Source organism: Sceloporus undulatus, unplaced genomic scaffold, assembly GCF_019175285.1.
Source record: "Sceloporus undulatus isolate JIND9_A2432 ecotype Alabama unplaced genomic scaffold, SceUnd_v1.1 scaffold_23, whole genome shotgun sequence".
Lineage (NCBI taxonomy): Eukaryota > Metazoa > Chordata > Lepidosauria > Squamata > Phrynosomatidae > Sceloporus > Sceloporus undulatus.
In genome coordinates this window covers 696664-708852 of record NW_024802945.1, presented here as the reverse complement: position 1 = coordinate 708852, position 12189 = coordinate 696664, and the positions used below count along the sequence as shown (strand labels likewise).

The 12189-nt window shown below is 46.5% G+C and overlaps 1 protein-coding gene across 2 annotated transcripts; it reads right to left on the bottom strand.

The window, feature by feature from the left end:
* Positions 1 to 267: 267 nt before the first annotated feature.
* On the bottom strand, positions 268 to 7064 carry LOC121917545 (B9 domain-containing protein 2-like). 2 transcript variants are annotated; one of them, XM_042443595.1, is made up of 4 exons: positions 6798 to 6860; positions 6356 to 6447; positions 5962 to 6087; positions 268 to 3035 (listed from the first exon to the last, which is right to left on the bottom strand). In XM_042443595.1, exons 2-4 carry the CDS (start codon positions 6441 to 6443, stop codon positions 2722 to 2724), a joined length of 528 nt encoding a protein of 175 aa, XP_042299529.1. In that variant the 5' UTR covers positions 6444 to 6447; positions 6798 to 6860; the 3' UTR covers positions 268 to 2721. The 2 variants fall into 2 exon arrangements, with proteins under 2 accessions (XP_042299529.1, XP_042299528.1); XM_042443594.1 differs by lacking the exon at positions 6798 to 6860 and adding an exon at positions 6916 to 7064 and having other exon boundaries at positions 269 to 3035.
* Positions 7065 to 12189: the final 5125 nt, after the last annotated feature.

Genomic DNA, 12189 nt, shown 5'->3' with positions numbered 1-12189 from the left:
GGCATCCGGGAACGGCATCCAAGAACGGTGGGTACTTTCACCCTCGATTAGGCCGAGCGGAGGCTGACACCCCGAGAGGCCTGTCGGCACACTAAAGATCAAGACGGGCATTTGGGAAGGAAAAGTAATGACCTGGAAAAACCTTCCAGGTAGGAACTGGTTGGCAGCCAAGACAGACTCAGAAGCCAGTTCCTGAGTAACTGGATCAGGAGGCTACAGGGCTGGAAGAGGTTTAGAAATGGGGCAGACAAAGTGGGAAGCAATTTATTTTTCAGGAAAGATTCATGTGTGTCTTTGCAGTTTGCAGTGGGAGATGTGAAGATGGTCACAAGTGAGGGATGGTCACAAGTGAGGGGTCCATATGTTATTGGACTGAAGGTCCCAGCATTTGTCAGTGGTTTGTTGTCTAGGGCCAAAGGAAGCTGAAATCCAACATAACTAATTGAAAACATTTGTCTATTACCTCTCAACTCATCAGCATCCTGGAGGAAAGGAATGACAGATTTAAAATGTTTAAACATTAAATGCAGAAAGGTAAACATTTGAGATGAACAGCAATTTCTTAAAAATATTTTAAAACCACTGACAGTTTAGAAGGAACCAACATACAAAGCAGCTATCCTGGTCTTAAGGTTGAGAGGTCACAAGAAATAATATTGACCAAGATCCCGTACTGGGAGATGTCCCATCTATCTCATCGCTAGATTGATGTAGCGTTGCTGCAAGAAATCAAAATGGCTATCCATGTAATTTATACATTTTTAAAAATGCATTTTGGTTAGTATATCTGGAATATGAACGCTGGGCTTGATGGACCTTATAAGACTGATTCTGCAAGGCTGGTCCTTCTACATGTTCTCCCATATGCCTCAACCTTCAGCCTGACACCCATCCACCCCATTGCCCAACGATTTACCATGCATGGCTTCACAAGTGAAAGAAATGCTGGTCTGTTGTGACAGCATCCAGGCACAGAAGCAGAGGGAGGTGGCACACTGTCAGGATGAATTAGGGAAGAGAAATAAGCGGGATTCATGTGCCCGTCATTCCACTTCCTCCACCACCTCATATAGGTGGGGTTTGACCGAAACAGACTCCTTTTTTGGCTTGAGTTTCCCGTGTCTGTCTGGAGACCGAAGTCCAGCTGAGGCAGGAATGGCTGTTCATGCCAAAACATCCTATTTCATAAAAGGATAGTATTCTTCCCTCCTTTAATGCCTGGCATTGTTAAGGTTGACAACTGCCCACAAACTTTGGTAAAGCTGAGGCTGAACCAGACTCTGTTTCTAGCTACGCATCTGTCTGACCTCTTCAAATATTAAAATGGTCAAGGGAGGTCAGTCGGGCTATTTCTGGGGCATGAATGGTATTGGACTGCAACTCCCAGAATTCCTCGTCATGGGTTGCACAAACAAGGGCTGCTGGAGACAGCAATCCAAGAAAAATCTGAAGGGTCGCACACAGTGCCTGGTGGAAGGTGGGAGGAGGACTGGAGAAGCATCTGGCTATATCTTTGTAGCCAGATGTGAAATAGGTACATCATCCATTGGGGTCCACCAGAGTCTTCCAGAAATCTCAGACTGATGCAGTCATTTCCCATCCAGCGATAGGGACACAGCCAGATGCTTCAGCATTCCTCCTGCTCTTCTCCAGGCAGAAAGCAGGCAGTTCAATGGCTCCTCTGTACTTTTCAAAAGGCATTGGGGAGACTTTTGTCACTGCAGAGAGAGGAAGAGACTATCAACCTCCTTAGCAACCAAATATAGATACATATAGGTATACGGTTAACTTATGCCTGCATATGCCAATAACATGATGACAGCCACTGTGTTGGTGGTCTTGGGTCACTCTCTAATTCCACATAATATCCTTGGTAAAGTGTGGCCTGATGGCATTGTGGGAAGTCAAAAAAGTGGCTCCCAAACTGGGCAGCTCTCAGATGCTGTCGATAGGCAGCGCAAGATGGACCCTTCAGAGGAAACAAAATGAGTTGGTTGAACAAATGGTGATGCAGTTCCTCAATGCTACAACCATGAAGTACCACAGCTTATTCTATTACCTCAGTTTGCTTCTTGCAAAAATGTGGCCTAAGACACCCCACTCACCCAACAAGATGTTTTCATCCCCAGAAGCATGGTACAAAAACCTTTGCAGAAAATCCATTTAATATAAACAGGGGGAATATTGCTTATAGAAATAAAACTGAGAGAATGACCCCAGGGCACAAACACTGGGAACAGCAGCCTTCTCTGGCCAAACTCCGTTTGATCAAACTACACACCAACCTAGAAAAGATCCTTCCCAATCCAAAAGGCACAGTGGGGCTCCATCTCAAAGGTACTCAAGACATATGCTGCTCATGCAGTCACAAACACAATTGAGTAGAGCCTGCGGGAGAATGGTCCCCTCTATCCTTCTGACTCTGCACCAACCAGCAGGCCATTCTTATATCCCAGCACCATGGAACAAAATCAGGAATTTTGGTCCATATGTTCCATATCTTGGCTGCTGATGGGACAGAGCTTGTTTCCTCTCCAGGAAATGAAGGAGGATGTAATTGCCAAGTGAATCAGACTGGAACAAGTGTTCTCCCTTAAGGACACTGTCTCCATGATTTCAGAAGTCTTTCTTCCCAAATTATGAGATTTGTCGTCTTAAAAGAAGAGTGACATGCTGCTGCTTCTCTCCCACTCTGCCTTGCAAGAATACAAGCCTACTGGGTCAGCACTCAACACCGTAGCGATCAAAGTTACGCAGGAGAACAGCCAGTTGGAGGTGGACGGTGCCCATGGCGCAGGTCTGCAGGCGATAGCGGTCAGCACCCGTGTAGATGAGGTCACTGTTAAGCAACTGAGGTCCTCCACCCACAAAGAGTTGGGACAGCTGCTCCTGCCAGGAGCCCAGCGGGCGCCAGGTCACGCACTCCAACTGGTGGAAGCCAGGGCTTGAAGGCACATGGCAGAAGCCATACCCATATAGCTCAGTGCGCCCAAAGGAGTCTTGGTGCCACACCTGGACGTGGAGTTTGGGCCAACCTGGCAGGGGAAAGAAAAGACACTATGACTCTGGAAAGCAGGATTTGAATCCCTGCTTGGCCATGAAAACTCACTGGGTGACCTTAGGTGAGTCACACTCTCAGCCTCAGAGGATGGCAATGGCAAACCCCCTCTGAAGAAACTTGCTAGAAAACCTAGTGATAGATTCATCGTAGGGTCACCATATGTCAGAAATGACATGAAGGCACACAACACACACACACAGCAATGACACTGAAGCACTGGCACTAGATCTCATTTTCCCCACATCGTATCTGGTATCCCTTGAGAGAACAGTCACTTGCATTAGAGTAATTTTGCCATTCCTTCCCAAGTGCAAATTCAAATTCAAGTAAAAAACAAAGCCTAGCCCTGTATAAATAAATTTGTCTCACCCTTCTATCTTTTTTCTCCTCTTCCTCCATACCTTCCCACCATGTCAAATACAAGGTTTGCATACTCCTTGGGGCAAAGGCCTGTCTTTGTATATTATGCTACTTTATGATAAAGTGGCGCATGCCACACTTACTGAAGTTCTGAGCATGACATTCTGGTCTCTTGGACGCTTGGGTTTTGCATAGAAATGCCACAGAATTTGTGCATTTCTTGCCTTCAGGCAGCAATTTTTTACAGGCTTTTTTTCTATTTATACATCTATCAAGTGAGGATAAGTCTCTATCCATCTTATCAAGTAGGCTCTGGTCCAAACACACTTCGGTAACCAAAAATATAATCTACCTTTAAGGTGCCATTTGATTCATTGCTGAATCTAATGGCACCTTAACAGAATTTATATGATTTAAGATACTTTCCTACTGCCTTTGGAGATAAACACCTTCTCAAGGTCTTCCATAAAATAAAAACATCAGTCAGTAAAGTAATGACCTGTAGACAACATGAATTATAATGGCGGCATTAAAAGACCAATCTGATACGAGGGAAAAACAGGATTAACTATAATAGGGAAAAGCCATAACATCTAAACCATGAAATATGAGTTAGCAATAGTAAATAAGCAATCTGGAACACACATCTTTACAGCCAAGTGCATCTTCCATGGAAGGCCATTTGATTCCAAAGGAGTCATGAAGGAAAAGGTCCTATTAACCTGACTGAAGCAGAACTTGACCTTTTGGCTGCAGGATTTGGGAAGTTCAGATTCTGGATAGATTTTACTGCCCCACCAGAACCATCTGGCAAAAGTGTTCAATAAACACTACATAGGATGATGGAGACATTATCCTGATCTTCCTTTGTCCTTTTTTTGCCCATTCTCTTTTTCATAGCCAAATCCTGTTTGAACCACTCACTCTACCTGTCGCTGCATTGGTTCAGTTTTTCACATTTCATCATTAGCCAAGGTACAGCTGGGGTGTGTGTGTGTGTGTGTTGTCCATTTGGGTTCTTTAAAAATCATTCAAGCACAGGATTCCTGGCAATAAAGGGAGCTAAAGAAGCATGATTTATTATGTGGCGTCTCATCAGCCAGGAAGAAAACGAAAAAGGTGGGAGCCTTTCGGCAGCTTTTCCGCATCAATCCACTCTCCTCCACCAGCCGTTTTTTCAGCCCCACTTTTCCGGTCAGGCTCAGCTTAGTCTGAAAAGAAGCAGCAGAGAGGCTCACGCGAAACAAACCAGCTTTGCGGCAGACGCACAAAAGGGAGCCTGCTCCGGCGTTTAATCCTCTGCCATTCCGACAGGCTTCCCTGGAGCTGGTTTCTGAGCTCTTCTGTCTGACAGAGTATATAATACACAGGGATTAATTTACTTTTGTATAGCCAATTACATCAAGGGTAGTGTGCGGGGAGGGTAAGGGATACGAAAAAAGAGAGCCCAAAAGCACTAAATTTCTCTCATTCCCCATTAAGGTCAGGACCCAGGATGCTATAAGATAGTGATGGTGAACCTTTTCGAGGCTGAGTGCCCAAACTGCAACCCAAAACCCACTTATTTATTGCAAAGTGCCATGTCCCTCTGGTTTTCTAGTAACAAACTCTGGCAAACTCTGTGCTGGGATGATGGCACATATGCCCACAGAGAGGGCTCTGAGTGCCACCTCTGGCACACGTGCCATAGGTTCGCCATCAGTGGGAAAGGTCTCTAAATACCATCCTCTCGAGTCCCCAAATGGTCCTTTTCTTGGGCAATTGGAGGAAAGCTATAGAATGAAAAAGGATGAGTGAAATTTATGGTGGGCAGATTTGTCACTGACTTGGAACAAAGCCTGCTAAATGGAGCGTCCATGTGCAAATGGAAGTCTACCTGGAGACTAGAAGGAGAGCCAAAACAATGGGGGAATGCATTCTCTGAAGATGCCAGCCCCAGATGCTGGCGAAATGTCAGGAATAACCTCTTCTAGAACATGGCCACATAGCCCCAAAAACCCACAAAAAACTATGGATGCTGGTCATGAAAACTTTCGATTTCACAATGGCTGCAACTTTCACAACTTTTGAGCTTCCCATAGACATCTACTGGCTTCTCTCGGAAACAGCGGAGCAAAATAAAATTACTTTTATCCGACAACAACTCCCAGAATCCCTCGGTCAGCAAGGACACTGGACTAGATGACCCTTGAGGGTCAAAACTATTCAGGGGACAATCCAGAATACCTACGCTGTGGGTCTATTCCTGTGTGGATGTTGCAACAAAAGAGATCCTGGGGGAACACAAACATCCCATCCTGGTGTTATGTTTGTACACAAAGTGTGCCCCTGAATTAAGAGACAAGGTTTCCAGAAGCCACTAAACAAAATGGTGATTCCTCGATCAGCCATCTTGGCTGCCTTTGCCAAGCTGTTGCGCACTATGCAAAATGATGGCTGAAAGGGTCTCAACTTTACCACGCTGCAGGAGCCAGGGATGCCCATGTTACGGAGGGCAAGACGAGAGGCAACTGGCACCTGCTCCCCCCAGTTCTCCTTACCTTGCAAGCCTTTGGTGGCAAAGTGGACGTCGATAGGATGGGACCAGTAAGCCACGTCATCCAACTGAGGATGGTCAACTTGGGTTTGTCCTTCCCGGAGTCCCGACAGGAGTTTCCAGGCCCCACCTGGAGTGAAAAAAAGATGGAGAAGAAGAGAGGGTCAGAAGAAGGCAAAATCTCAGATGCCTTGGCTGTGAATATATAAAGCTGCTTCGGAAAATCTAGATAGTTGAAAGCTTGAAAGAAAACAGGGGAGAAATTGGGGAGGGGGCATTACTGGAGGACGGGGGGTAGATGTGTGGGGCAAAATGAGGGAAATGAGACTTCTGGCCGTCCCAATGAAATGATCGCGTGATCATCTTCCCCGTTTCACAGACGACCGTGCTGCACTGACCTGTGTGGATCCCCCATCTGCAAAAGAGGCTGCTGCTGGGGAATCCGCTGGCTCCCACGATCTGACCGATCACATGGACCTCTGCCATGGAGCTGCGGGAAAGGGATTTCAGAACGAAACGTTAGAAGGAGGACCTGAACCAAGGGCAAGGGAACTATGGGAATCACAGAATCCTAGAGATGGAAGAGACCCCAAAAAGGGCCATGCAGTCCAACCCCATTCTGCCATGCAGGAACTCTCAGTCAAAGCATCCCCACTGATAGACGGCCATCCAGCCTCTGCTTAAAGACCTCCAAAGGAGACTCCACTACACCTCAAGTTTATATATTCCACTGTCAAACAGCTCTTTGATGGCAGTTAATAACCATTTTTAAAAAAAATCCCACCCCTTTCTTTTCGTAACATTCAATTCCACACAGTTTTACATGTGTATATTGCATACTCTTATTTGCACCAATTAAAAAAAGCCGGTTACACCCCATTCACACGTGCACTTGACACGCGTCTTCGCGGCGGGACTCTCCGCGCATGCGCACTGCGCCCAACCTGCTGGCTCTTACCTGCGCCTCAAGGAACGTTCAGCGACGGCGGCGTCTCCAAAGAATCCATCCAGGCCCCCAAATAAGGCCTACCCGGGTTTCAGGGCCCCGTTGCCACGGCAACCAGGAAGCCCCGCCCAGCGTGGACTCTGATTGGCTAATTGATATGAAAGGATGGACCGCTTCGTGTGGCCAAAAAAAGGAAAGTGTGACTCTGGGGCGGCCATCTTGAGTGAGGGAAAAGGACGCCATTTTGGAGCTAGGAAAAATATAGAGTAACACACTCTTCCCTGGTTGTTTTCAGAACTAACAGTCGAAAATTAATTCTTTTTTCTATGCAAAACATATACAGTTTTCACCACAGAGCGCTGGAAAGACACCATGGCAATCGTGGCCAGTGCCGTTTTTACCGTTTTATCTTAAATGTACGGCTTCCCTGTTCTGTTCTTTTTCTATCTCTATGTGTTTTTGAAACTTCCGGTTTACTATGGGGAGCGTGGCATGCGCACGAAGCAACGTCCTTTATGTGTGCGCCATATTGGGTGTGTCTCAGTGTAGCGTTCTAGGGCGGCCATTTTGGGAAGGGCATTCTTTCTTTGTTGCCTAGCGACAAACTTCAAGAGAGATATATATATATAACATAGGCTGTATCTGCAATGCAGAAATAATGCACTTTAACTGACATAGCTCAATGCTGTGGGATTCTGGGAACTGTAGTTTTGTGAGATACTTTACCATTCTCTGTCAGAGAGCTCTGGTGCCACAACAAACTACAAATCCCATAATTCCATAGCATTGAGCCATGGCAGTTAAAATCTCAGGCCTTGCCTCAGTTTATGATGGAAGTCTGACTATTACAGTGTTTTTCATCATTATCCACTTAAAAATTGGACAAAAATAAATCTGCCCTCATTCTTTTCACTTCTTTACAAGCATCACCCTCACTTTGCATTTCTATTTTAAAACATCTTTTTAAATCTGGTTTTGTTTTGTTTTTTTAGACCGTTGTCACATCCACACTGGAGAAATAACCCAGTTTGGCACCGCTTTAACTGCCCTGGCTCAAGGCTATGGAATTCTGGGAGTTGGAGTTTGTTGTGGGCCCAGAGCTGAGCGGAGAACATGGCTGCATTGCCTGAGAAACCCACAAAAAACTAGGGATGCCGGTCGTGAAAGTCTTCGGCTTCACAAACCATAATGGGATTTGTGTGTGCCAACCTGCAGATGTTGCTGAACTACATTTCCCAGGAGCTCTAGCCAGCAAAGCCAATAGTGAGGAATGCTGGGTATTGTAGTCCAACAACATCTGAAAGGCTCCACCATTCCCACTTCTGATCCTAGATGCAAATGAATTAGGCCTTTGAAAGCGCTGGACCTTAGCAAACTACTCCTTTTTGCATTTTGTTCCTCCCCAGACTTACTGATATCTTCCAAAAGTGGCAGATAAGATATCAGTAAGTTTGGGGGTGGAAATAAGGTACAAAAAGGGGTATGTTTGGTCTCAGAAAAGTGTGCACAAAATAGTGAAGATCTGGGAGAGGAACATAAAATCAGAGAGGAGAGGAGAAACAAGGGAGAAGGGATTATATTGGGAAAGGACAGGTGTGAACTCTGGAAAGGTTTGCTCTATTTTGCTGCCACAGTTTGCAGATTCTGAACCTCAAACCAAAGTACAGATTGCTTGACCCATTTTAAAATGGCTTCAGCCAATTATACATAGGGATATTTTGGAATACAGTGCTACCAAGAGCCAGTGCACTTCCGAAAATAGATGCAGTACCTATTAAAGAAGAGAAAATAGGCACGTGACGATGGGCTTACCGGAGCCCATATGCCAGGATCCGTGAACCGGAGAAATAGCTTGTTATTCCTCGCCGCGTTCCTCTCTTGGCGACAAAAGCAGAATACCTGAAATTAATTAATTGGAACGTTCTGACCGGAGAATAATATAATACTGTTTGCAGAAGAGTTTAGGAAAGGTCAGACTGTCTGCAATGAGTACCTGAACCTGTACTTAGCGGTAATTGCTGATTGCAAGGCTGCCACTTCCATCCGCAGCGACATGAAATCCAGTTCCACTTGGCTCAAGGATGATTAAAATCAAAAGGGAAGCTGTGCCAACCTCTTGATTGGTATTTGTCCTCCGGAGGATTTAGGAAACGGCCTCATCGGGCAGCACATTGTACCTCTTGGGCTCTGAGACTGAGTATAGCATCGCTTCCAACCATTATGAGTTGTGAGGAGCAGTGTCAATTCATCCTCTGCTGTCCAACATTTCCAGCTGCTTTTGAAATGTCTAGGTTTCTCTCTCTTCTTCCCATCTTCTCCCACTGTCCTCAGCTTACTTCAGTTATTGCAGCCTGAGTTGCAAAATCTTCCCCTTCCCTGTAGACCCAGGCAAAAGCAAACTACCGTAGCATCTCCTATTTATTTGTATTCCTTTTATTTCAAGGATTTATATCCTGACTTTACGTGTCCCTATCTTCATCAGTGAAATAGTGGATGGCATGCTGCATGGCAGACTGGTTTGAGACCCCAGGAATCCCTGCGCTGGGGATTAAAATGAGGGCATTGCTCCCCCCAAGTAAGAATTCTGCCTTTTCTCCCAATGAAATTTTCCCCAGTTTCTTCTCCCCCCAGAATCTGAAGCATTGCTATGTTACGCTATGTGATTTAAAACATTTAAAACTGAGCATTACAGTGCAGACTTTCCAAGAAAAGGATCAGGCAAAGTGACCATGGGACTCTGAACGCAGCAAACAGCATTCTGGATGCAAACAATTTTCTGTTTTTCACTCTCTGCGGTGCTAGAAATTTGTGAACCAAAGGAACATGGCATGGCGGGAGGCAGAATTGTTATTTGAAAGTCAATGTCTTCATTTTGCCTAGTGTAGTGGTTTGAGCATGGGACTATGAACCTGGAGATCTGGGTTTGAATCCCAGCTCGGCCATGAAACCCACAGGTCACATTCTCTCAGCCTCAGGAGAAGGCAATGGCAAACCTCCTTTGAATTAACCTGGCCAAGAAAGGTTCACCATAGCGTTGCCGTAGTCGGAAATGACTTGAAGGCACATAACAACAACAACAACCAAAACAACACTCCGGTGCACCTTGGATCAAGAACAAAAGTGATAGTAGGCAAAAGTCTACAGCACTGTGCTACAGCATTTCCAAATGCCTCCTTACTTCATTTTGCAGGGCCGTTATGTCTCTCTTCTCCGCTGTAGCATTGGGGACAATCTGATTCCAGATTTTACATGAAAATCCCATTGTCAGAAGAGTAATAAATTGCTCTTCGCCCGCATCCACAAGAGGAGACCATCTGAGCCTTCGTCCAGCCTCATTTTGTTGCAAGGATGGCCATGTCTGCAGCTGGAAGGGAAAAGCATCAATTTGACTACTTAATAAAAAGAAGATGAAGAAGAGGAGGAGGAGGCAGAAGGGGGGGGGAAGCATCAAGCGTCTGTATTAAAAGCCCCCTGGAGTTGATTAAACTTTGCCTCCTGCTGTAGATTTCCAACTCTCCCTACCTGCCTGGCTTTGGCAGGCTGCTGGGCACTTTGATAAATGGCTTCTTAAGTGTTTCTCTCATCTCTTGCTAAAATGCTGCCAAGGGCGCTTTCCTGCAGAGGAGTTCCTCAACAGAACAGAACAAACACAGGACAAAGGAAAAGAGGTGAGGAGGGGGAAAGGCGGACAGAGCTCTTTTCTTTCCTCCTGGAAAAATTCTAAAATGATGGGAGAGGAAGGTGTTGTGGAGGAAAGATGAGGCCATGGAGGTGGGCATCCTCCCTTTCTGCACGAGAAGCAACCTGAGCAGCAGGGGTGCCAGTATGGGAGTGCAGGGAGTATGGATGGCACCACGTGACGTCTTGGAAGGGGTGAACACCTGGTGGGACGATTGTGCCCATCCATCTCAAGACTCCCCTCCACCAGCCAGGGCAACTCTGCCATCTGCCGGTTGTGCCCAATGGTGTGGTGGGGTGCGGGTGCCACCTGGAAGCTCCTTACAAATTTGGCAGAGCTGATGGTTGAGCAAGAGAAAAGGTGCCAAGTGGCAATTGGTGATGAGAAGGTGCTGCCTTCTGGGTCTGGCGGCTCTGCTGGTCAGGTGCAGAAGTGAGTCCCATCCCTTTCCTGTTTGCCCAGCAGCCCACCAGACCTGGAAAAGGCGGCCAAGTGGCAGTATCAGCCCACCTCAGCTATGGCAAAGGCAGCCTGGATGGCACTGAGGGTGGCTAGGGATATGCCAGGCAGCCTTGGGGTTACTCCACTGGGCTGAGACCAACCCTCGTGATGCCACTGTTGGTCAGTCATTTGGGGGGTTGCAGTGTGTGTGTAAACATAGCAGTGGGAATTGCATAGCCTCCAACATTTCCACAGATGAAGCCTGAGAAATAATCCAGGTTGGCACCCCTTTAATTGCAGTTTGACACCCCTTTAATTCTAGGAACTGTAGTTTGTTGTGGCACCAGAGCTCTCTGACAGAGAAGGCTAAATGACCCATATATCTACAATTCCCAGGAAGCAAATCAACTCATTTAAAACATCATGGTGGTGCCACAAAGAGCGAAAAAGACAAATGAACAGGTTTGAGAGCAAATCATGCCCGAATTCTCCCTGGAAGCCAACATGATTAAACTGAGGCTGTCATATTTTGGGTATATTGCGGGAAGATATTATTGCTATGGCAGAGGTCATTAGGAAAAGAGGAAGATCACATTCCAGACGGACAGACTCTATCAAGGAAACCACAACTGCAGGTTTGCAAAATCTGGGCAGGACTGTTAATGTAGGGGTGCCATAGTGCCGGACCTCCAAACCGGGAAAAATGTAGGACAAAATTTTCACATGTAGGACACCAAAAATGTGTCCTGCATTTGAAAATTCTATCCTACATTTTACCTCGCGATCACAGCGGGGGACGGAGGCCAAGCGGCAAGGGAAAGCCTCCACTTAAGGAGGCTTAACCTCCCTGCCTGGGCTCGGCCGCAATCGGAGGGAGTCCTTTCCCACTTCCAGAACTTCGACTCCCAGCATGCACTGAGGGAAAAGCACGCCTCACGTGACAGAAAATGGGAGTCATCTCCACCTCCCAGAATGCAATGCGGGAAAAGCACGCCTCACGTGACTGACAGAAATTGGGAGTCCTTTCCCACTTCCAGAACTCCAACTCCCAGCAGGCAAAGCGGGAAAAGCATGCCTCGCGTGAGAGAAAATGGGAGTCCTTTCCCACTTCCAGAACTCCAACTCCCAGCATGCACCGAGAGAAAAGCGAGCCTCACGTGACAGAA

What these genes read in the sequence shown, in the direction of transcription:
- LOC121917545 (XM_042443594.1), bottom strand. Translation starts at nt 6,443, where the DNA reads ATGGCAGAGGTCCATGTGATCGGTCAGATCGTGGGAGCCAGCGGATTC. An exon ending in CAGATGGGGGATCCACACAG is followed by an intron (nt 6,088 to 6,355) that starts GTCAGTGCAGCA and finishes TTTTCACTCCAG; the next exon opens with GTGGGGCCTGGAAACTCCTG. An exon ending in TGCCACCAAAGGCTTGCAAG is followed by an intron (nt 3,036 to 5,961) that starts GTAAGGAGAACT and finishes TTCCCCTGCCAG; the next exon opens with GTTGGCCCAAACTCCACGTC.